The sequence below is a fragment of the Anser anser genome (genome assembly GCF_964211835.1).
Source record: "Anser anser genome assembly, chromosome: 8".
Lineage (NCBI taxonomy): Eukaryota > Metazoa > Chordata > Aves > Anseriformes > Anatidae > Anser > Anser anser.
The window spans coordinates 12741009-12763543 of NC_139728.1; the positions used below are offsets into that span (position 1 = coordinate 12741009).

Below are 22535 nucleotides of genomic sequence, written 5' to 3' on the forward strand. Positions count from 1 at the left end.
TCTCCAGTGCCATGCTTTGGCGAGGATGGCCATGAGTTCTCCCAGCAGCTTGCACTCCTCGTGCTGACTCTGTCTTGGGACTGGTTTAAAAAGACACAGCAGTGGTGAAGGATGACACCACCAGCATCTGTTTTTCTTTTCTTTTGTTTATTACATAATTTAAACATTTTGCTGATAAAGACTTTTCTTTTGTCAATGACCAATTTCTTCATATAGCAACAGAAGAAAAAAAATGAGGCTCCAAAACCTTTCACAAAAGTGATATTGGTGGCATGGCAACTTCAACCCCCCCCCCCCCCCCCCCCCATTTTTTTTCCAAAAGGCATTTGAAGTTCATTTCTCTTTCAGCAAATCACACTTTAAAATCGGAGGTTCAAGGACCCAAACACAAGAGCTTCCTCCCACCCCACCCATGCGCTGGAAACCCCCTTCCTCACCTCCCCACCATCTACGTGGATCTCAAGGGATGATCTTTCCCATACCCACCCAGAGCCGTTTTCAAAACCAATCCCAGCATTGACTGACCTGTTACAAACCCCCCTCCCACCCCATCCTCGCCCCGTACTGTGAGTTTTACTGAGCGGATACATGAAGGCGTAGATAAGACTAGTAAGACAGAATATATTCATCATCCCTATCACAACGCTATGTCTCTAAGGCATGCCGTCCTAAACACGATGAGATTGAAAGCCAGCTGGCTTCCCGCACGTCCCATCTCGTGTACCTGAGGGAGGGAGGGAGAAGGGGATCTGAGTTTGCTCTCAGACGTGCCACCTTCACTCCTTCTTAGTGTCTCCTCTTTTGTTTTCCCATTTCCACCATTAAAATCCACCATCCTTCCTCCCTCTTCAAAGCTGCTTCACTTTTCCTAGAGGTTAAAATCCCTCTGTGTGTGTGTGTGTCTGTTGGAGGCTGGCTTCTAACATTACTTTTTCTCCTCCAGCTTGGAGCTAAAAACTGAGCGTGATGTCTGAGGCTGTTGTCTAGAATAACTTCTGTGCTGGGTTGGAGAGGACAGAGAGGCTGAAAAACTGACCACACGGGACAGTGAGGACGACGGATTTAGAGGAATCTAGCCACTGGCTTACAGACATTGGGTGTTTATGGACAAGAAACCCAGCTACGGGTACCTGCCCAACGCGTTAGCTAAGGGGGCTCGGTAGGGTGTTGGTTAGCAGCTCAAACTAGCAGAAGGACATCTCAGGAGAAGAGGCATCTCTGCGGGCTGATTCCTGCACGCTCTGGCCACCCTCTCTGGTTTGTTTTTCCCTTATCTCCACACCCCTCGAGGTATGTACACAACTGCCTGCAGATAGCAGAGCTGGAGCTGTGGGATTCAGCTTGCTTGGCAAGCTGCCACGTTCACAGCCATTTCTGATCTAGCCTTCACGTGGAGGGAAATCCCTGACAGGGGAAGACCTCTTCTGGCCTTTGGGCAGCTCATGTCACGTCTCTCTCTCATGCTTTCCCTTCTGGGACTTGGCTGGGCCTTCCTCTGCGGAGCCGCTAGCTGCTGCTCATGAAGCCCTGTGCGCTGTGAGGACCTGGGGTTCGTAGGCAATGTTGTCTTGCCCGAGGTCGCTTGCTGTTGCAGAGATACCAGCTACCTTCTCTGGAGGGGGCTGTGGCAAATTTACAGCACAGAGGGCAGCAGTGTCCAGCAGGTCACCATGCTTAGTGCAATGTCTCGTCTTGGAAGCTTCCGTCTTTGAAGCTTCCAGCTCGTGACTCTTTGTAGATTTTAAGAAGTAAATTCAGCTCTTTCCCTGAGACACCCTGGAGGAGTCTCAGCCTTCATGTGTGACAGCACAGTACTGGCCCTTGCTGGGGACCAGCAGCTGGTCACAGCGCTGCCCTAGGGATCATGGAGAGCAGGCGTGCTGTGGCGGGGGGTTCCCTAGGCCTCGTCAGCCCGGGTCTTTGGGGAATGGGTCCAGGAGCTATAGACACTGGAGATACATGGTTAGAAGGAGCAAAGGGGGGGGAGAAGGTGAGAAGTAGAGCAGGACTGTACCTTCCTCCTTGCGGCTGTCATCCTTCCATGAGGCTGAGCCATCAGGAGAAGCAGGATCCTTTCACCTTGGGCACACCCAGCAGGAGAGCAGCCCGCTTCAGTAACCCTTGTCTCTGCAGGACTTAATTTTCTTTTGCTCCATGTTATCTGCCCTGGTTTGGGGCATTTGTCTGAGCAGGTTACACAGGGCACATAACAGGCATGAAAGTAGGAGACCGGCTTGTCCCAGGGGACGTGTGGCATATCCAAAGCCAGTTTGGGAGGGCGAAAATATCATGAATTTAATAAACTCTTCAAGGGTTGGAGTGAAGGGAAAAGGGGGGAGTTTACAGGTAGAAATAGAGAGCTGGAGGCTAGAGGATGAGGCAAGACCCAGTCTCCATGAAGCTCAGCCAGGCCTGAAGCAATTCTCATCAGTGGCTTTGGGTTGCCTCCTGCTTCATCCCTCTTCTTCCTCCCACACTTCTTGGCCTTGGAAATGGCAGGTCCCTGTCTAAGTGCTGTGGGCCATCCCCTCTGATGTGGGGGCTGGAGTATAGCCTCACCCAGCTCCGCTTGCCTTGGGATGAGCTAGGCTCACTTGCAGCCAAGGAAAGGTGAGACATGACATACTTTCCAGCAAGTAATGCTTTGGCCACAATGTTTACCCCTTCAGAAATACCATCTCCTTAATTTTTAGGGTCAAGAGAAGGATTTTGGTGGCTGGGTTGTCCTGCTGCTGGCCTGAGGAGGTCCACCTGTGGTGGGGCACCGAACCAGTTGCGTTACACCTGTCCACTACCCACCAGGATTCATTTGGAAGCAGGGCACTGGGACAAAAGGTTCATGGGGCTCACGCTGCAACTAATTTAAAAAAAAAAAAAAAAAAGTCCACCTAGATGTATTGAGCTTAAGTAGGGTAAGATGATGCCAAAGAGGAAGCCCCTGCTCTGAGCATGCTGGGAGGTTGGATCGGGGGGACCATTTCCCAGTGACATGTGTGGGGGGGGTGTGTGCCAGAGCTGCCTCCCTCCCCGAGCACACTGAGCACATCTCTGTCCCCCTCCCTCCCCACACACGATGGGGAGGGCAGTTCCCAAAAAAAGAGAGACCAAACCATTCCCCACGGGGCTGTGCCGCTAGATGTTGCTGCACTATGGAGCGTCGGCGCCGGGAGTGAGAGGCCGTGGGGTGGGGAGAGAGATGGAGACACAGAAAGAGAGAGAAAAGTGTGATGGAGAGCTGTAGGGACGTGGGGCAACAGGGTTGTCTTGCTGCAGGGCCTCAGGTGCTTAGCCAGAGGCATTGATGTAGAGCTGGCTCTTGAGGATGTAGTCAATTACGGGCTGGCAGAGGTAATCCACGACATGTCCGTCCCCATGCTGCAGGGCCAGTCTGGGGAAGTGGGAGAAGAGGATGGGTCAGAGGGGTTGCGTGGCCCCTTTCCAGGGCTGACCAGGGCTGGAAACACCGTGGTGTCCCCATGAATGGAGGGGTTGGCTGGGGGCACCCTGATTCCCCTCCATAGCAGGAGGCCCTCAGCATCACCCACCTGCTTTTGGTGGAGCTGATGACTGACATGGGGTGGTTCAAGTCATCCTTCACCACCAGGATGTTGCTCTGTGGAGGGAGGAAGAAGAAAGAAGCAAAGGGATGGTCCGAAAGCCAGTGTCTGCCAGTGCCCAGTTGATGATAGGGACCTGGGCAGGGCTTGGTGGCCCCATTGCTGATCCCAGTAAGCAGCTGGGGCAAAACCAAGGTGGAATTCTCCGGGCCCCCCGCCCTGTGTGATGTTGGTGAGGCCGGGTGGCACTTTGAGGCTCTCATTTGGGCTCACGAGAAAGTTTGATCTCATGGAAGTGGTGCAGCAAAGGGCAACAGTGAGGGCAACAAAGATGATGAAGTGTCTGGAGGGAAAGATGTGTGAGGAATGGCTGAGATCCCTTGGTTTACTCAGCCCAGAGCAGAGCAGGCTGAGGGGAGGCCTCATGGCAGCCTGCAGCTCCCTCACGAGGGGAGCAGAGGGGCAGGCGCTGAGCTCTGCTCTCTGGGGACAGCGACAGGACCCGAGGGAACGGCATGGAGCTGGGACAGGGGAGGGTCAGGCTGGGGGTTAGGGAAAGGTTCTGCACTCAGAGGTGGTCGGGCACTGGGACAGACTGCCCAGGGATGTGGGCACAGCACTGAGCCTGACAGAGTTCAAGGAGTGTTTGGACAATGCTCTGAGACACATGGTCTGATTTTTGGGTGGTCCTGTGTGGAGCCAGGAGTTGGACTCAATGATCCGCGTGTTCCAGCTTTGGGTATTCTCTGATTCCCTGACTGTCTGTGAATCCCCTTACCTTGTACTTGCGGAGTATTGAGGAGTGGTTCATGATCCGATCAGGGTCTGCTCCATCCCGGGGGACCACCACAATCCCGAACTCCCCAACGATCACCTCCATCTAGAATCAACCCAAAGAGAGTTTTTGTAACCTCCTAGTGCAAAAATCATCTCCCATCCCACCCTACCCCTCCCCAAAATGGAGCTGCACACCCCATGAATGTTTAGCAAAGGTGTGGATGGAGCTAGCCTCAAATTTACTCTCTTTCTGGACAACCTTTGGCAGAAACTTGGATTTATTAAGGAGTGCTGCTGGTGACATGTTGAGTGGTCTGTGGTAGATGAAATAAAAAGGAACAGGGTTAAGTTCTATTAATAGAGGTCAAAGTTAGGCTTTAGGGAGGACCTGTCATGGTGGAAAGGCTAGCAGCAGCAGATGTTGCCTGAGGAGGACATGAACTCTGCCTCACTGGAGATTTGAGAGGAAGAGGCGGCAGCTGCACTGCTGGATCAGGCACGTTGTCTGCACAGCCCTTCATCCCTGGCCCTCTTTGTGTTTACATTATTATTTACTGTTCTCCCTGAGATGGTGCTCCGTGGCTGGCTCACCATGGCCGGGTTCTCCTCAGAACGGAAGGCGAGAGGTTTGGAGGCACTGATCCCAGCACCACGCAGCTTGCTCCCACTAGCCTGGGGCAAAGTGACTTGCCCAGAGCTGGCTGAAGCATTTTTTATTTCCAGCGGTCACCAGCTGTGATTCAGAGCACAGAAGGGGGTGAGCAGGTCAGTAATCCATCCCCTCTCCCTAGGGCTGGTGTTTGAGATGGGCTCGTGTCTCAGAGCACTGAACTGTGCCAGAATCCTCGCAGTTCACTGTAAAAGCACCAACACCTGAGCAAAACATGGAGCTAGGCATCTCCATAGGGGTCATTTGCCAGCTGCAGGTCAGATCTGCCTTTGAAAGGGAGGAGAAAAGCAACTTTTCCATCACTCGCCTTGCATTCTGCCATGTGGATGTAGTTTCAGATGCCTGCTCTCCCCACCAACCTCACCACAGCCATTACTGCGGCTGGCTCGCTCACTGCCCCACTGTGAGATGGTGTCAGACAGCATCTAGCTGAGGATTCAAGACGATTTTTCTTCTTGGTATTAATTCCTTTTTTCTTTCTTCCTTTATTATTATTTTTTTCTCCTTTAATTGTTGTTGTTGTTATTATTATTACTCATTCTTCTTTTATTGAGTGCAAGCTGTTGATATTGTTTCAAATGTCTTTAATTTCTAATGTCAGGACAACACTTCTCTTACGGCAGTTTTGTAAACCTCTACTTTCCTACCTTGACACCTTACTCTGTTGGGGCATGCACCTACTTGATCCTGCCTCCTTCCAAGAGAAAACAAATGGGAGTGCATTCCATTCTTCAAAATCCCCTAGGAGACGGTTACCCTGCAGCAGCTGTGCCTTGGGTGGCCCTGTGCGAGCAGGCACAGGTTTGGAGGCCAGGAGAGCTGGGCAGGGTTGCTGACGTGGTTACTTGTGCAGGGGAGGCAAGGGCTGGGGGCGGTGGGGACAGCAGGGATGGCTCCTGTGAGCCTGGAGGACCTGGGCAGCTCCCGGCAGCGCTGGGTGCAGGGGAGGCGGCAGCGGAGGAGGGATGGAGCCTGGGGAAGGTGCACAGGGGTCCCAGCGGCAACTCACGTCAGATTCATTCCAGAGGCCAGGGATGCAGAAGGACTCCAGCAGGTCACTGCCGCAGAGCAGGAGGATGCGGAGCTCTGAAGGAAGGAAGCGGAAAAGCTCAGAGGTGGGGCAAACAGGGCTGGGCTCCTTCCCTCCTTGCTGTCATCCCATTGCTCTGCTTGAGTGAGTCCTCTTCTACCAAAAAAATCCCCCCCCACCAAAACATGTCCTGCTAAAGATCCCACGGTCCTTCTTGCATCCCCAGTGGTGCCAAACAGGAAGTTCACCCTGAATTACCCCATACGCTATTTCATCTCCTCTTGTGTGCTGCTGTGTCATTGCTGTCTGCTCCTAGGTGGCTGCTGTGCCCTGGAGGTGAGACATCCCACAGGGACAGGAGTAATTTCTGCATTTTATGGACGTGCGTAAGTGCTCTGTGGTCTGCTGTGGGGGCTTGATCCACAGAGAAATGTGGAGGGCCCTGGGGAGGTGATGGTCCCAGGTCCCTTGCCACCAGGGTTCCTGCACTGCTGAGCACTGGCGCGGCACGGTGAGGGGCTGGGTACTCACCAATCTCTTCGTATCTCATCACTGTCCCCAGGTTGGCATTTTCATCTGGGGGGAGGCAGAAGAGAGGTGCTAGTGCCTGGCAGGGGTGCTGGGGAGGGAGAGAGGGCCTGGAGGTGGTGCTGGGTGTCTCCTGTACCTACCCACAAAGGTGAAGCGCTCCATGGGCGGGCGAACACAGCAAATCCGACTCAGGCTTTCTCCCACCTTCCCCAGGATCTTTGCTAAAGGCAGAGAAGAAAAGACGTAAGATGGGGACAGGCTTTGTCCATGGCTGACCACTCGCGCAGAGTACGGGAGGCTCCCACGCATGGGGACAGCAGCTTCCACCACCTCCTCTGGCAGACAGCTCAGCCGTCAAATAACCAAATATCCATCGGGTGCAATGGAGCCTGCTGAAAGACCTGACCCAGGCCAGCTAAAAAATGATTTTTTTTTTTTTCAAATGGAGCAGGGAAGGGCAGAAATATGCAGCCAGGAGAGCAGAGGGAGCTGGAGTGGTTTTCATCAGGAGCATGGACATGGGGCAGCTTAACATGGAGGTATAGAAATCTTTTGTTTGATTTAGGAAAACCAACCAAAAATAAGTATGAGTCATGAGGCAGGTGCCTCCGGTCAATCTTGGGGATCCCAGGGCTGCAAAGAGTTCAAGCACCCTGCCATTCCCTATCTCCAGTGGTGCCAGCACACCAAAAACCTGTGAGGAGGATGAGGGAAACCCCTGCTCTACCATTAGTGGTGGAGGAGGACGAGCTGGAGCAGCTCAGGAGAGCTCAACCCAAAGAGGCATGTGTTTGGTTGCTTGGGCTGGGATCTGAGGACCGGGTGGCCAGCTCCTCTTCTACACCCTCAGTGCCACCTACCTGCGGTGGGCTTGTTGGAAACATTGTTGTTCTGGTAGATGGGCTGCGGAGACTCGTTCTGGGGCTGTCCGATCACGGGGGTCATGGAGGGGGTGTTGACGTTGGAGAGGATGCAGCCAGTCACTCTCTGCAGCAAGGAAGAAGTTTAATTGAAAGGGTGGCTTCCCCAAGGCTGGAGGTGCCTCCCAGAACTTTTACCACCCCAGCAGCAAGTCCCTGTACCCAAAGACGAAGGTCATCACTAGTGACAGACACATCCAGACTCATTTTAGGATTCCTGTTGCTATGTGACCCCACCAGATGGGTCTTGGGCCCAACGAGCTGTGATTATGGCTCAGGACAGTGGGGTTGGGTTTTTGCACTGGCCCTTAAGGCTGGCAAAGTTGCTGTTGTCTTGTGTACAGGCAGGTGCAACCTCTGTCGCTTGGAGGTGCTCGTAAGTTCTGAGAACTTCTGCCTGGGCATTTGGCAGGACTGCCTCCACTCCTGCTCCTGGTGTGCACGGGGCTCAGGTGGCCATCATCCCTGGCTGGAGGTGACGTCTGACTGAGTGGCCGTGAGACTGAAGCCACTCCTCACGTTTTGCTCTGGTAGATGAGTGTGCTGGTGAGCCCACCTCCAAGCAGTTTTTGCACAGCAATGAAGTTCTGCTTTAGAGGAAGTGTTCCTTGTTATCTACTGCTCCTTGCTTGGCCCCCGCTTACTGGTGACAGCACGAGTAGCTGATCCGAAGGGCTCCATTTGCTTTTGCATGCAGGGAAGAGGAGCACACAATAGTTGTGGCAAGGGGCCTTGCACACTCCTCCAGGTCAGGCAATTGTCTGCATCTTCTCTGTTTTGGTCTTTGGTGCCCACCTCTGGGTTCAGAAGCACCAGCTGGGTGGAGGATGGTGTCTGCTGCCTGATCCTGGCATGGGATCAGGTCGCAGGGTGCCCACAGCGCAAGGACACTCACCTTCATCAGGTCACGGTGGTGCTCCAGCACGCTGCAGGTGGTCTGCCAGGTGTCCTGGTAGCACTCCCAGGGGTCCACCCTGCAGGAGCAACAGCATTGGCTGATGTCCTCACGTCTCCTTCCTCCAGCCCTTCCACCCAGCTCTCCCTGACAGCTTCATCCCCACTTGTCCCTTCCTCACACAGTCCCCTGTGTGGGACAGGACCTGAACGCGTGTGCCCATGCCCAGGCTCCTTCCTGTTCTTCGTACCCAAATTCCACTTGGCTTGGACGTGTCTATGTGTGCTATGACCCTCCCTCCTGAAGGCAGCTGAGCTGCTGGTCCCACCTCAGATGTGGGCCTCCTGCGGGCCAGTGCTTGCTGGCCCCTTGGCCCTAGCGCCTGTCCCTGCGGTGGCTATTCGGGCTGGAAGGGACCACGAGGACCACGAGGACCATCGGGGCCACTCACCGGATCCAGTCGGAGGACTGCACGGCCAGCTGGCACATGGTCAGGCGGTGCCGGCTGGAGACCAGGCCCTGCAGGAGAGTGGCGAAGGAACGATCAAAATGAAGATTAAAAGGAGACGGCCCATAAACACAGCTGCAAAAAGTGGTTTAAGCTCCTCCTTTCTGGCTGAGGGGGAGTCCTGCTGCCTCTCAGAGCTGCGGCAGCCAGCGTGGTTACCTGGGGTATGGTGGCTGCAGACCCAGGATGCAGAATGTCTCCTCTCCCATGCTGGTTTTTTTTTTTTTTTTTTTACTCTAGAACACACTTCTAAAGCTCACTTGTATTGCTGCTCTCCTCAAAATAAAATTGGGTTTTAAAATCATTTAGACAACCCAACCTAAGCAGAATGACCACCATCACTTTGCTTGGCAGCAGTTCTCTTTGCTCTCTGGTTTTAGTTGGTTACAGGGTCTCGCTGCAAGTTTTATCTAAAGCCTGTGTGGGTTTATCCCTCTCCATCTTTTCGGAGGCATTCTCATGGCTCCAGGACGCTCAGCACGGCACATACAGAGAGGAAAGAGATCACAGGGACAACTCACCATCTTCCCATAGGAGTCATGCACAGGCGAGACGATGCCACCGATGACGATGAACCGCCCAGTCTTGTGCAGGTAATCGCGGGCCCTCTCTGGAGGAGAACAACAAGAGGGGGTCAGTGCACCAGCCCAACCCACCGAGCCCTGCAAAACCATATTTTTGGCTTTGCCAAATGCCCTTTGAGGGGTTCACCTCCAGCTTCATATGGCCATCACCTGCCTTGCCCTAAAAGCTGCACCCTCAGCTCCCCGCTGTGAATCTGGTACCTCTCACGCCCCCCAAAATGAGTAATTTCCATCATTTAGGCAAGGGTTCCAACATCTTCATCCTCCACTGGCTTTTATTGTCTTCTGCAGGGCTGATCAAAAAATTATTTTGTTCCTCCAAGTTTTGACATGCAGAAAAAGGAATATTATTCATGAAAACAGCTTTTGGGACAGATAGAAGTCAAGAACGGAACTGTGATTGCCATGCCTCTGGGACAGCCAGTGAGACATTTGTCAGCCTTCGTGCACCTCCTAGGCTTCCCCTAAATCCTTTCTCTGGCTTTCTTCCCAGTTCTTGTGCCCTGTACTTGCCGGTGTCTGATGAAATTAAAATGGGGTTGAATAATTTGGTTTGTGCAGAGGAGCAGGGAGGACATCTTGGCTTGCTCAGCCCTGTGATAAGGGTCACCATGGGAGAGAAAATGGGTTGGAAAGGGTGTTTGAGAGGAGTAGGGGCGTTGGGTGGAGGAGGCTGTCCCCTTTTGGGCAGGTTGCTAAAATCAGTGCTACTGCATGATTATTGCTATGTGTGGTATAAGTTATGTACATAAAAACACCCTATGCAGAAGCTTGAGAGCCCCTTGTGCATGCTCAGGACCTCCACAAACACTGAACCAGTCCCCAGAAAAGCCTAAAATCTTGCTCTGACCCCAGACTCCTGTGTGCATTTAATGTACGAGCGTTGGAGAAAGGGAGCTTTGTTCCCATTTACAGCTGTGGAGTGAGGATTATGTGGTGACTTCCCTGGGACTTCCCTTTATAGCCTGCTGTGATGGCCAAATATGCACTTAGGAAAAAAAAAAAAGCCTTTCTTCTCCATTTTGTGTTTTAAAAAGGGGAATCATAGGGAAAGAGTGGCAGCTTCTCCCTCTTGGATGCTCTGTGTGTGCCATTATTGATGTCGATAGAATCACAGAACGGCTCGGGTTGGAAGGGACCTCAAGGATCAGCTGGTTCCAACCCCCTGCCACGGGCAGGGACACCACCCACTAGATCAGATTGCTCAGGGCCTCATCTAACCTGGCCTTGAACACCTCCAGGGATGGGGCATCCACAACCTCTCTGGGCAACCTGTGCCAGTGCCTCACCACCCTCTGAGTGAAGAATTTCCTCCTAACACCTAATTTAAATCTCCCCTCTTTTAGTTTAAAACCATCCCCCCTCGTCCTGTCATTATCCACCTAAGAGTCCTTCTCCATCCTTTTTGTAAGACCCCTTTAAGTACTGAAAGGTTGCAATGGGGTCACCCCGAAGCCTTTTCTTCTGTAGGCTGAACAGCCCCAGCTCTCTCAGCCTTTCTTTGTAGGAGAGGTGTTCCAGCCCCTTGATCATCTTTGTGCCCTCCTCTGGACCCACTCCAACAGCCCCACATCTTTCATGTTAACGGCCTTTCCATGAATACCTCTAAAGTTAATCAGTTGTGAAGGGGGAAATTGTACTTTTTTTTCCCTGAACCTGCCCTGGGATCTCTTACAGACTAGGAGAAAAAATAAATACATAAAAAAAATTTAAAAAGACAGCATAGCGTATAAATTTTGCATTTAAAATACTAAGAAAAAAATAAATTCTCTAACAAAAATGGTCATGGACTTTTAAATTAACACATCCTCTCATTAGTTCCTGCTTTGCCCTGGACTGATTTTCCTTGCCAAAAGAAGACTGAAAACACTAACCTGTTCACCTCCAAGCTTCCTATTTGTGTGCAGCATCTTTGTCAAATTCACTCTAAGGAAAGCAGAATGGCTTCGTGGTTGTGAAGGTGACCTGTACTCTTAGTTGGGCCCAAGTTTTTGGTGGCCAGAACCAAAAAATTCAGCCAGATAGATACCCACTTGCTGAGGGCTATGTGAGCGTGAGCTAGCCCAGCTCTGACCCCACATCCCTGGGCACTGACCCCGACCTGCGCCGCATCCTCTCCGCAGCGGCTCTCAGGAGAGATCAGACCTGAGCGCCCTTCGGAAAACCCTCTGGGCACCTGCAAGCGAAGGAGTGGAAGCCCAAGAAATCCCATATAATTCCAGCAGCTGTAGGCAGAAGAAGTGCTTGCCCGTTTCTACAGCAAGTCCAACAGCCTCGGGAGGACAAACCCTTTCGGATGTCCAGGTGCCCCTGGCGGTGCAGCTCACGGGAGGGAGGAGGTGGATGTTCTTGCTCTGAATTGTTCACTTGCTATCTAACTGCATATCAGTCTCTTGAGAAACATGTAAGGATTCTGTTGCTCTTCAAAATATATATTTAAAAGTTGGGATTTGCATTTGCAAGAGCTTGACATCTACGTCAGAAATACAGGACAGAAATACCAAATACCAAAAGACAGAAGATAAATGCTGGGACAGCGGCAGGGGACCTGGGGCAGGTGGCACCATGGCTTTGGGGTGTCACAAGACGATGGTTTGAGTTTGTGGCACATCAGTGCTGTAATCACAAAACCGCATTAAAGCCTTGTGTTTTTTTTTTTTTCCCCACAGATTTAATTTTCTTGGACTGAATTACTCTTCAGTGTAGAGATGGAGAAAGCTACAGGCAGCCGTAGCCATGCCTGTCCAAACACATAAGCTTATCCAGCCTTGAGTGTCGTCCTCTACATGAGGCAAGAGCAAATCACTTTAGGTCTTCTAAGAGGGGATGGTAGTGCCCACGGCGTGGATGGTGGAAAGTGGTGGAGGTCATGACTGGTGTTGAAAGGGCTGAGGGTGAGTCTTTGTCTGCCTTTGGGTCTTCCAGCCCAAAAGCAGCGGTGCTGTGCACACGGTGGGGTTAAGCTGAGTTTCTCCATGCCAAAGTATGACCTGTGGGTTTATTTGTTTGGTTGGTTGTTTTTTCTCAGTTTCTGGAGCTGGAAGTGGGATGCTGGATTTGTTGGATCATTGCTTTGAGTAGTCATGGCTGCTCTGACAGTGCGGTGCGTGGTGCTTCCTCCAAAGCCCTGGGCCGTTACACCCTCTCAGAAAATGCCTTTTTAGATAAAACTTGTATATTCATGCAGAGCATGCTGCTTGTGGGGAGCAGGTTGAAGACTCCCTGCAGACATGGGGGTGCCAAAGATAATGCAATGGTGTTGCATTCCTCTTCTCATCTGTATTCCTTATGGTCAGCCGTCGGTGCAGCTCCCGGCCCTATCTCCCTGCTTACGCAAAGATTGCTGCTTGGGAAAAAAACAAACAAACAAACAAACAAAAAAAAACACTGAGATTTTGTCAGGACAGCCATTGGTCTCGGGAGTCTGGGTCCCAGCTTTGTTGGGTTCCTGGCCTGTTTGTCACTGCGCTCAGCCTGGTGACGAGGTTTCCAAACCGATGGCTCTTGAGGCTGGCCTGAGAGCGGGGCTGGACTGAAATGAAACAGCTTTTTGGTGAGGAAAATGTCGGCGGTGGGAGCTGAAATGCTTCTCTGCATCCTCTAAAGTCTCCCCTTCACCAGTGCCGGTGCCTGGTGGGACGGGGCAGGAGCTGGGGACGTCACACGGAGCAGCAGGAGGGCTGGTGTTGAGCATCCTGGTGCCGGCGGTGGGCTTTTCTCCAGCGTTGTGGCCAGAAGAGCAGGGCTGAGCTGCTCTCGTTGCACCCCAGCCTCCAGGCCCTTCCTCAGCTCGGTTCTGCCTGGTGCCATGTGCCAAAAACCACCACGTCCACACCGTCAGGCACCAACCATTACCGGGCCAGGGAAGGACAGAAGGGGCCCACTGGGGGGACACGGGTCCTGCTGACACCTCCCCGCTGGCAGGGGTTGTGTCCCCAGCCCAGCCTTCCTCCCCTCTGCCATGAGCGGATTTTGTGTGGTTTTGGCACTGCCGCCCCCTGCGAGACGATGGTGAGGCAAGGACTGATCACAGGGCGTGCTCCAGGGCTACAGAAACGATAAACGATTGTTTTGTGTCCAGATTGCTCCAGAAATAGCATCCTGCTCCCCTGCTAGGAAATCGCTGCTTATTTAAGAGACATTTCTTTTTGGAGATTTTCACCAACTATATTTAATTGTAACACTTCCGCCCCACTGGCGCCGCTCCATCGCCTCAATTGATGTTAATGAAATCAAATATTCCTTGTGCTTAATCTTTTAAGGTGTGATTTCAAATGTTTTGCCTTTGTCCCCGATTCATCCCCGCCCCTAAGAGTTCCTCTCTCCTTTGTTTTCTCCCAGATGAGGAGATGCCGCCCGGGGGATGCTGCGGTGCCACTGCTACAAACCCGCACAGGCACCGAGGGCAGGCCGGGTGCCTTCCCCCCGGCCAAAATTCCTGCTCCTGCGGGGACCAGTGACCCAGATATGCAAGCACAATGCTCTATCCTTTAGCCAGCAGCACTTTTGGGTCTAAATCTTGTTCCATACCCTGTGCCTAAGTCAGGCAAGGAGCCAGCAGTTATTCTCAGCCTAACTGAGTGATGTATACAAATATATATATATATATATACATGACTCCGAATGCCAAATCAGGGATGTATTTGTGGCTGCATCCACTTGGGCCTTCAAATAATGCTGAAAAATGAATTTGGGCACTGGGCTGGGGCAGCTCTCTAGGCCGAGCTGTGTGACAAACCTGTCGTTTCCCTGTCCCCCAGCACTCCTCGCCTGCCCTCCTGGCTTCGGCAGCCCCTCTCCCCTGGGCACACGGCGATGTCCCTGCCGCAAAAACAAGCCCTGGCTGCTCTCCAAGGAAAGCTTCACTTTCCAAAGAAGCGGGAGGAGGGGGTAGAGCTATCCCATTAAGCCCCGTTAATGCTTAATGATTTTTCATCTCCAAGATAATTGCTCCGTTACACTTTCCCCCCACCCCTTTAGTCCTGAGCTGCATCCAGGCATTGGATAAAGAAGAAAATCGGGAGGGACTTCCATGCTAGATGGCTTCAGTTGTTGCCGCACTCTTCTTTTAATGGCTTTTCACAGGCACAGAAAAGAACCAGCCAGCAGGATACCTTGATACTAGAGGTGGAAGCCAAGGTTTTAAAGCCTCCAGAGGTGCAGCGCCTGCATATCCTCCCTGCAACCCCCCTGGGCCCTGGAGAGCCGCCTGAAGGATGAGTAAGGAGGCTCAGGCCATTGCCATCTGTGGCATCCTGACTTTAAAAAAAAAAAAAAAACAAAAGAGAGAGAAGGTTGAAGGCTGAGTCACTTCCCAGTGAGCTGACCTACAAAGAGCAGAGCACCTACACAAGACCCAGCCAGATGGGGCCTTGGAAGGGATCAGGCCAGTCCCAGTCCGTCTGGGTCCCTGTCACGGAGCCTGAGAAGACGCATCGCAGGGAGAGCCTAACCCGGGCCAGGGTGCTTTTCCCCTCTGGGTGATCCCACCCCGGAGCTGAGGAGCAACGTGTGCAGGGGCACGGTTATGGGAGCTGCTGCTGGCACCAGAGCTGTGCCGACGCCTCCAGGTGGGCCCTGGCTCTGCAGGTCCGACCCGCTGCGGGAGAAAGGTGCCGAGCTCCTTCCTCTTCCAGCGCAGTGTTTAGAGAGAAACGGGCCAAAATGATTACAGGTGAGCATTTGAGGACAAAATGCCCCAAGCCCACTGAACTGGAGCAGGGAACGGTGCAGAGCTGTGCCCTCCCGAGCAGGAAGGAAGGAAAGAAGGTGTTGCAGGGACAAAGTGGTCTGGTTTTGCCATGAACCCCTGGGGATGTGAGTGCCACCTCCGATGGCTGCTTTTCTCATTGCCTGTCTCCCCAAGGAACCTACTGGCCATTTCGGGGGGAAACACCAGCCCACAACAAAGATCCTCCCGTTCCCCCCGGGGTCTGACCCCAAACTTGCATCGCATGGCTGTGTCTCTACTTTGATTAGAGCCCAAATATCAGTGACCAAAATAAACCCTTTGGCAAACAAAGGTGAGCGTGTTCCAGCTATTCCCAACTGCTCGCTTTGGGAATGGCTTTTATTGCCTCGGGCCTGCGGATAGAGTCAAGTAGGACAAACTCAGCAGCAGAAGGCACATGGCAAATATTTTCATTATCCTGCCGTGGAAATGGTCCTCTTCTTCTTCTGCCAGGATGCTGGTGGATGTAGGACAGGTGCCTCGCTGCTCATCCCCAGAGAGGTGCCGCTCCCCACCGCAGCCAGCTGCAGGCTGGTACATCCCTGTCACCAAGAGCATTTTTTTTTTTTAAAGGAGAAAAAAAATGGATTCTTTCACTTGTTTTCCACTGGCTTCCTTTCTTGTGCAATCAAATGGGGCTTTTCTTGCATATCCAAACTGTGGCAGCACATCCCAGCGAGCGTGCTGCCTGGGTGCAGCCCTGGGCGGGGCAGGGACGGGCACTGCCCCTGCCGGGGTGCGGTTGCACAGTGGCTCCTGAGACCCCCATTCACTGAGGCACCAAGCAAAGAAGCTGCAAGCAAAGCTGCTCCGTCCGGGTTCCCCATGCTCCACGGGAGCTCTTCCGCATCTTCTCCTCAAAATCCAAAGCTGGTTCTGCTGTATTAGAGGCACCAGCTGGGAGAACTGAAGCGACGTGCCCAAGGTCGCAGGAGCGATGTGGGCACAGCACGCAGCTAGGCGATGTCCTCAACATCCCATGGGCTGCTGCTCAAAAGTAACAGGGCAGACCATGCAGGAGGTGTGAGCATCTTAGTGCGAGCCTCTGGTTTTGAAATGGAAGCGGAGCCCCTGGTTCTTGCTTGAATGAGGTTGTAGGAGTGGATTTCTGGGTTTGCTTGCGTTTGGTTGAAGCAGAAGGTAGCACGTGGCACGTTTCAGCAGGTGGTGTTGTTTTAGAGACAATGCAGAGCCTCACCAGCTGTAATAAATACTGCTAAATATTTAAGAGCTTATAAATAGTTTAGGAGGATCCTTGAGCAGTTATTGATGGAGTTTTGATGGTGCTGGGGAAGCTCCTCCGCTCTGTGGATCAGAAGGATGGGATGAGATGCTGGAGATGATGGAAGCTGGGGGTCAGTGGGTCCTCCTCTAGGGCGCTTCAGAGGGCAGCCCAAGTTAACATAAAGGATGCTGAGACGTGAGCACGGAGGAGTGGAGTTTGCCCTGCTACGACTTCCGATGTCCGATAACTCACCTGGAGGGTCATAAATAACTTCTCTCCTGGCTCTGCTGATCCCTCTGCTGCCAGCGCTCCCCGAGCCCAACCACGCTCTGGCACCACAGTGGGGAGCAAAGCCAGGCCCGAGTCCGCTCCTCGCCATCTGCGATGTCCTCCAGCCCGCCCTGAGCCCCCTCGCCCACCTTGATCGTCGATCACTGGACCTAAGTGCGTGGCCAGATCTCAGTGGGGATGAAACGGCAGCATGAGGCAGCCTTCGCTTCCTGCTCGTGGTGCTGGCTGTAGAGGCAAAGCCTCCCTCACATCCCTGATGAGCTTTTGCTAGAGGGGGAGTTTTGCTTCTGGTCATCTGCAGATATTTTTGCACTTCAGGAAAAGGGGACAGGACGAGCTGTCCCTCTGCTCACCCGTCTCTCCCAGCCCTGTTCCAGGCAGTGCAGAGCTCATTAAGCTGCCCTGCACTTCAGCTGTCTCAACTAGTAAGACAACGTGACTCCTGAAATTCAGGCTATTGAAACAACACAAGAGTGGCAAAAGCCTCAGCCCCTGCTTTTTCCTTCCCCTTTCCTTCCCAGGCTCGGTCCTTTTGGCTCCAAAGCTCACTGACGTAGCGCAGCGGAGCTCCAAGGGCTGCTTTGAACAAGCAGCGAGCGGCCCGGCCCGCTGGGATTTTTAATAGCTCAAATTCTCTTAAGAAGCAAAGCAACGGAGACTTTTACTTTTAATGGCGGAGCCCTCTGCCACTGTTTTCAGAAGTATTGTATTTCAGACTACTGCATTGTATTTCATGGTGTCAGAGAGATTTTTTTACTCGTCTTACTGGCTGGGATACAAACTCACCTCAACGACAGATGCACGTCAAATATGGGGAAAGTTCAGTTCTTGTTAGACAAAAAGGGTGGAGACGGGAAGGCAGTGGAGATTTGCTGAATTTCAGGGCTTGAGATAGCCCCAGTGCACAAGCTCTGCTTCTCTATGCGTGCCCAGGGCTCGGAGCTGTGCGAAATGAAGTGTGTGGGCATATCCATGGCCAAACAGACGTAAAGCACGTAGGGTGCTGAGAGCCCCTGCTCAGCAACCCAGAGCTCGATAAACCAAGCTGCAGCGGATGAGGAAGCCTGGATGCAGGCAGACACCATAGATTTAATTAAAATCACCCGCTCGCTATCGGTGCTTGATAGTGCAGAAAAAAATTGGTGTAAATAAAACCAGACACCTCTGACAGAGTGAAATAACAGCACCGTGGCCCTTTCCTTGGGGTTTGCCCAAAGTGCTGCCTTCAGATCCAGCTCTGAGCATCCCCCATGCCCCAGCCTCCAGGATCCCATGGGCACTGCACCACCAGGGCTCAAAACCATCCTCTGCCAGGGCAGAGAGGCCAGGAAACACTCCGCTAACCAAAGCCTGATGAACAGAGGGGAAAATGGGAGTGGAGGAGTGTGCAGGTCAGGTTTGACGTGTGTCAGAAGTGCCAAAATGGGAAATATTGCATTTGGAAGAGTAACCTTTTGATCTATAATTTAAGAAAAACAAACAAACAAACAAAAAATCAATATTAAAGCACTGCATTTTGATTGACCTGGTACACCTCCTCCCAGTCCCTGAGGTTCGGTTTGCAGGAATTATTGGGACAACCCCACAGATCTCATACATTTATGGGGTAGGACAAGCCCTTTCCCACGCAGTGCTACAAAGCAGCTCACCCAACAGAAGCTCTTCCCCTCAGCTCCAGCACTTCGTTACCTCCCTTTCCAACCCTGAAACACCCTGAGAGGGATACACACCAACCCTCCAGCCTGTGACCTTGCACAGGGACACCTTTAATCCCAGTACTATGCCCAAGACTACCTTCAAAGTGAACTGCATTTTCTTTTTTTTCTTTTCTTTTTTATTTTTTAATTTAAGGTACGCTTTCCATCTTGCTCTGGAGGCTGCCCTGTGCTTTTGTGCTCTGGAGGAGCCACAGCTGTGCTGGGGTTCCCTGTGCTGGGACATGGCAGGGAAACGCTTTACTTGTCAAAGCTGGCAGAGCGCCGGCACATGCTCCAGTACGTTTGCATCACCATGCAGATAGTATTTTGCTTTTGACATTGGCCCGTTGGCTCTTGTCCTTTGGGTGGCATTGCTCGCATGGGGAGGAAGCAGCAGAACTGCAGTGAGGCCAGGATGGGTGCTTCTCACCGCAGGCTGAAGCCCACCGGTGATCATGTTAAAGCCTCATTAAACCACCTCTGCACTTTTCTTTCCTCCCGACTTTCCTTCCCCCCCGCGCCCCACGTCCTGGGCTGAGTTTCTTGTTGCCACATAAATATAGAAAATACAACTTACAGTTGTGACTCAGAATACACGTACATCTCAGAGCACATACAACACCACAAATAACTCAAAGTGTTTTCAGGGCTATGTGGGTGTTGTCGCAACCCCTTAAAACGGACAGCTCTACAGCACAGCATCTCACCTCCTTCTCCTTATATGTGAAGTTTATGTTTTGTGTTAATTATTAGCTTTTATGTATGACGTTTATTGTATATACGCAGGCACAAATCAGGCTTGCTCGGTGAGCCCCAGTGACCCAGCCACGGAACTGGTGGAGAGGGAAGGAGCCCGGCTGCAGTACCTTCATGGATGCCAGGGTCAGCCACGGGCTGCAGCTGGAGGTCTGGGGTTGGGACAAGTTCCCAGCTTCCTGCAAACCTGAGCATCATGATAGTGAGTCTTAAATTCACATCCAGTGGGAAAAAAAAAATCGGGGAAACATTTCCCCCGTTAGAAGAGCCTTTCAGATAACTAACCCATCTCTCATTCAGGAAAAATTCCTATGGGCATAGACTGGGGTTTGCCCCGAATAAAAGATGATAAGATCCAGACTGAGACATGTGATGGGCGTACAGTGGTACGTCTATAGTGGCATGCCAGTGCAAGTCTTATATGTCCTCTTAGCTTAACTGGTGCCACGAATTAAATAGATAAATGGTATCTCTTTATGGTAAGCAACAAACCGTAACAGGCCAATGAAGCCCAAATATTTATCTGAAAAAATAAAGACAGTCATTTTGCACAAATTCAGCTCTTGGAAATACAGCATTTACAAGATAGGACACTCTTTTTGTTGGGCTCTCATAGCACAGAGCTCAAGGAGCAAGACAAGTTTTGGTCATGATTCCCCTGCCCTCATATGATTCCTCTTTTAAATGGGGGTGAGGGAGTCCTCAAAGAAAAAAGGAAAAGGGATTTAGGAACTAATTTCCATGTCCTTTAGACGTAGAAGACTCTCTTGTCCCTGTCCCAGTTTCTCAGGACCTTACAGGCCAGGATCTCTCCAGGACATACAGACAAAAAATTTCCACATCAAGCCATCCTCTCTGAGCTAAAACATGTCTTCCTGGAAAACTGCTGAGTCCTGATTTAAAGCCTTCCAGTGACGGAAAATCCACCAGGTGCCTGAATGTCTTTTCCTAGTCGTTGATTAATTTCACTCAAAAGCACACGCCAGATTTCTAGTCTGAAGTTGTGTGGCATCCCAACCTGCTCCTGGCATGTCATCAGTCCCTGCTGTGCCAAGAGAAGTGCCCTCCCCCCAGTCCCACATCCCTCCCTCGTGCAGACACCCCTAGGCCATGATCTCGTTGCTCCTTTGTGGCTTTTGTAAATCTAGACCGAGCCTCTCTCCGCTCTCACCATAAAGCCTGGTTTCCGGAGCTAATGTAATTCTCGTTACTGTTCTTCCAGGAAGGGTTTGCTAATGCAGTATGTAAAAACGAGGCAACCTCTCTTCTTCTGCTTGATACTCCCCTGCTCGCATGCACAAGGATTGCACTCGCTGTTTTTTCTACAGCATCACATTGTTTGTATGCAGTGCACTACGTACGGTTGCTCCTCAGTCCTTGACAACATCACCGTTTGGCAGAAGACATTTGTTTGCCTGTTGTTTATATGTGACGTGCTTTCCTCCTCGCTGGACACATGACTTTGCATTTGACTTCACTGTTTGAGTAAGGCATTTCTATCAAACAGACCGAGTCGGGCAGCACAACTGACTCGTTATCATCATTAATTCCTGTTCTATCCACTTCGGAGTCATTGGCGCTTTTTACCAGCGGGGATTATATATTTTCTTCCAGGTCATTGATAAAAGATACTGAACAGCACTGAGCCAAAAAAAAGAAAAAAAATCTCATTGTGTGTCAACTGCAAAGCATTATTTTACTGACCCTTATTTTCTAAAATAAATGTTGTTACTGTTTTTTAGTCCATTGAATATGGGCCACGTTGATATTTTTAGTTTTACTTTTCTTAATCAGAATGTCATCTCTAATAATATGGATTACAGAAATCCGTTTTATCTATAGTCACAACCAACACCCTGTAATTTCATTTAATTACGTTTTGATTTTTAAATAGTTCCTCTTGTTCCTTTTTGCTTGCGACTGGTTTTAGCTTAGGGAATGGGATTTTTGAAGTTCTGGGTATATTGGTGTCCAGGAAATCTGCTCGCACTTAGGCAAAGAAATTGCAGTGTGATCATTTGCATCCAGAAAGCCGTTATTTTCTAGCCTGCTGACCATCTCATTATGATCTACAAAAACAAGGCCTGATGCAGAAATACCCCAAGCTGGTTTCAATTTTTTTTTTTTGGTGTGCGTGCTTAGAAACCCGCATACAGCTTACAGAAACCCCAGGGATGCTTCCCCAGCTGTAGCACAAGACCTTCAGCATCCGCTCTCCAGCCTGAAACCCCCCGTCAGCCATCAGGGACGGATCCTCTCTGCGTGCTCTGGGAAGGCGTGTGCGAGGCGCCAGCCGATCTCCCCCGTTCCGTGCCACGGGGCGGCCTGCAGCGGACACCTCACCCTCGCTGAACCCCCGTCCTCAGGCGAGTGGCTGCTTGTGCGGGGATCTCCAGGCAGCCCGAGCTTTATCCGGGCAGTCAGTGTTTATGGCATGCCAGGCTGTCTTTGACAGCGGCTGCCCTTCCTCCCTGCCTGCCTCCCTCCCTGCCTGCCTTTTCCCCGAGCAGGCTGGAGCAGTGCTTTCAGCACCCCCGCCACCCGGAGCACCTCACGGCCGCTCGGGGATACCGACCACCTCGCGGCAACGTTTCCGATTCCTGCGGCCGATTATCCAACGCGAGGCTGGGCAGCCCGGTCCCTCCGACGGCCGCCCGGATTTTCGTTCACTTACGCCATACCTGGCTGTAGCTGCTTGGCCCGGTCCCTCCCTCCTCCCTCCCCAGCCGGGGGGGGGGGAAATAAAAGCGCTGCGGAGACCGCGGGCTCGCGGACGCTGCCGGGAGCCTTTGCCAGGACGGCCCCGGGGGTCTTAGGGGCAGGGCCGCGACAAAGCGGAGCGAAAACGGGGCCCCCCCCGCGCCTTGTGCCGCTCCCCACAGCGGGGCCGTCCTCCTCGGCGGCCTCCGGCTGCTGGCGAGGCCGGGACCTCGCCTCCTCCTCCTCCTCCTCCTCCTCCTCCTCCTCCTGCTGCTGCTGCTGCTGCTGCTCCCTCCCGGCCTTCAGCACCACACGGCCCGCGGACAGCCGCCCCGGCCCCGCCGCCCCCGGGGCCCCCCCCGCGGGCCGCCCCCCCCGCGGAGCCTCACCGAACATCTGGATGTGGCCCTTGGTGATGGGGTTGAAGCTGCCGCAGGCCAGCAGGATAACGTGGGTCTTGGTGGTCTCCGTCATGGCCCCGGCCCGGCCCCAGCCGCTTTTTGTGTCTCGGTGCGGCTGCGGCGGAGGCGGAGCGGGGGGGGAGCGGGGCCGGGGCGGGGCCGGGGCCGGGGCCGCCTCCCGCAGCCTGCCCCCGCCGGCCGTGAGGGGAGAAGGGCGCTGGAAACCGGGCGAGAAACGGCGGAGAGGGCGGCGGGGCTGCTG

General features: G+C 52.5%; 1 protein-coding gene across 1 annotated transcript; it reads right to left on the bottom strand.

Moving 5' to 3' along the window:
* Positions 1 to 130: 130 nt before the first annotated feature.
* On the bottom strand, positions 131 to 22421 carry NMNAT2 (nicotinamide nucleotide adenylyltransferase 2). Its single transcript, XM_083846206.1, has 11 exons — positions 22262 to 22421; positions 9410 to 9498; positions 8832 to 8899; positions 8381 to 8459; positions 7426 to 7552; positions 6706 to 6786; positions 6566 to 6610; positions 6014 to 6090; positions 4336 to 4437; positions 3546 to 3613; positions 131 to 3388 (listed from the first exon to the last, which is right to left on the bottom strand). The coding sequence occupies exons 1-11, from the start codon at positions 22344 to 22346 to the stop codon at positions 3286 to 3288; spliced, it is 924 nt and encodes a 307-aa protein (XP_083702332.1). The 5' UTR covers positions 22347 to 22421; the 3' UTR covers positions 131 to 3285.
* Between the last annotated feature and the right edge of the window lie 114 nt (positions 22422 to 22535).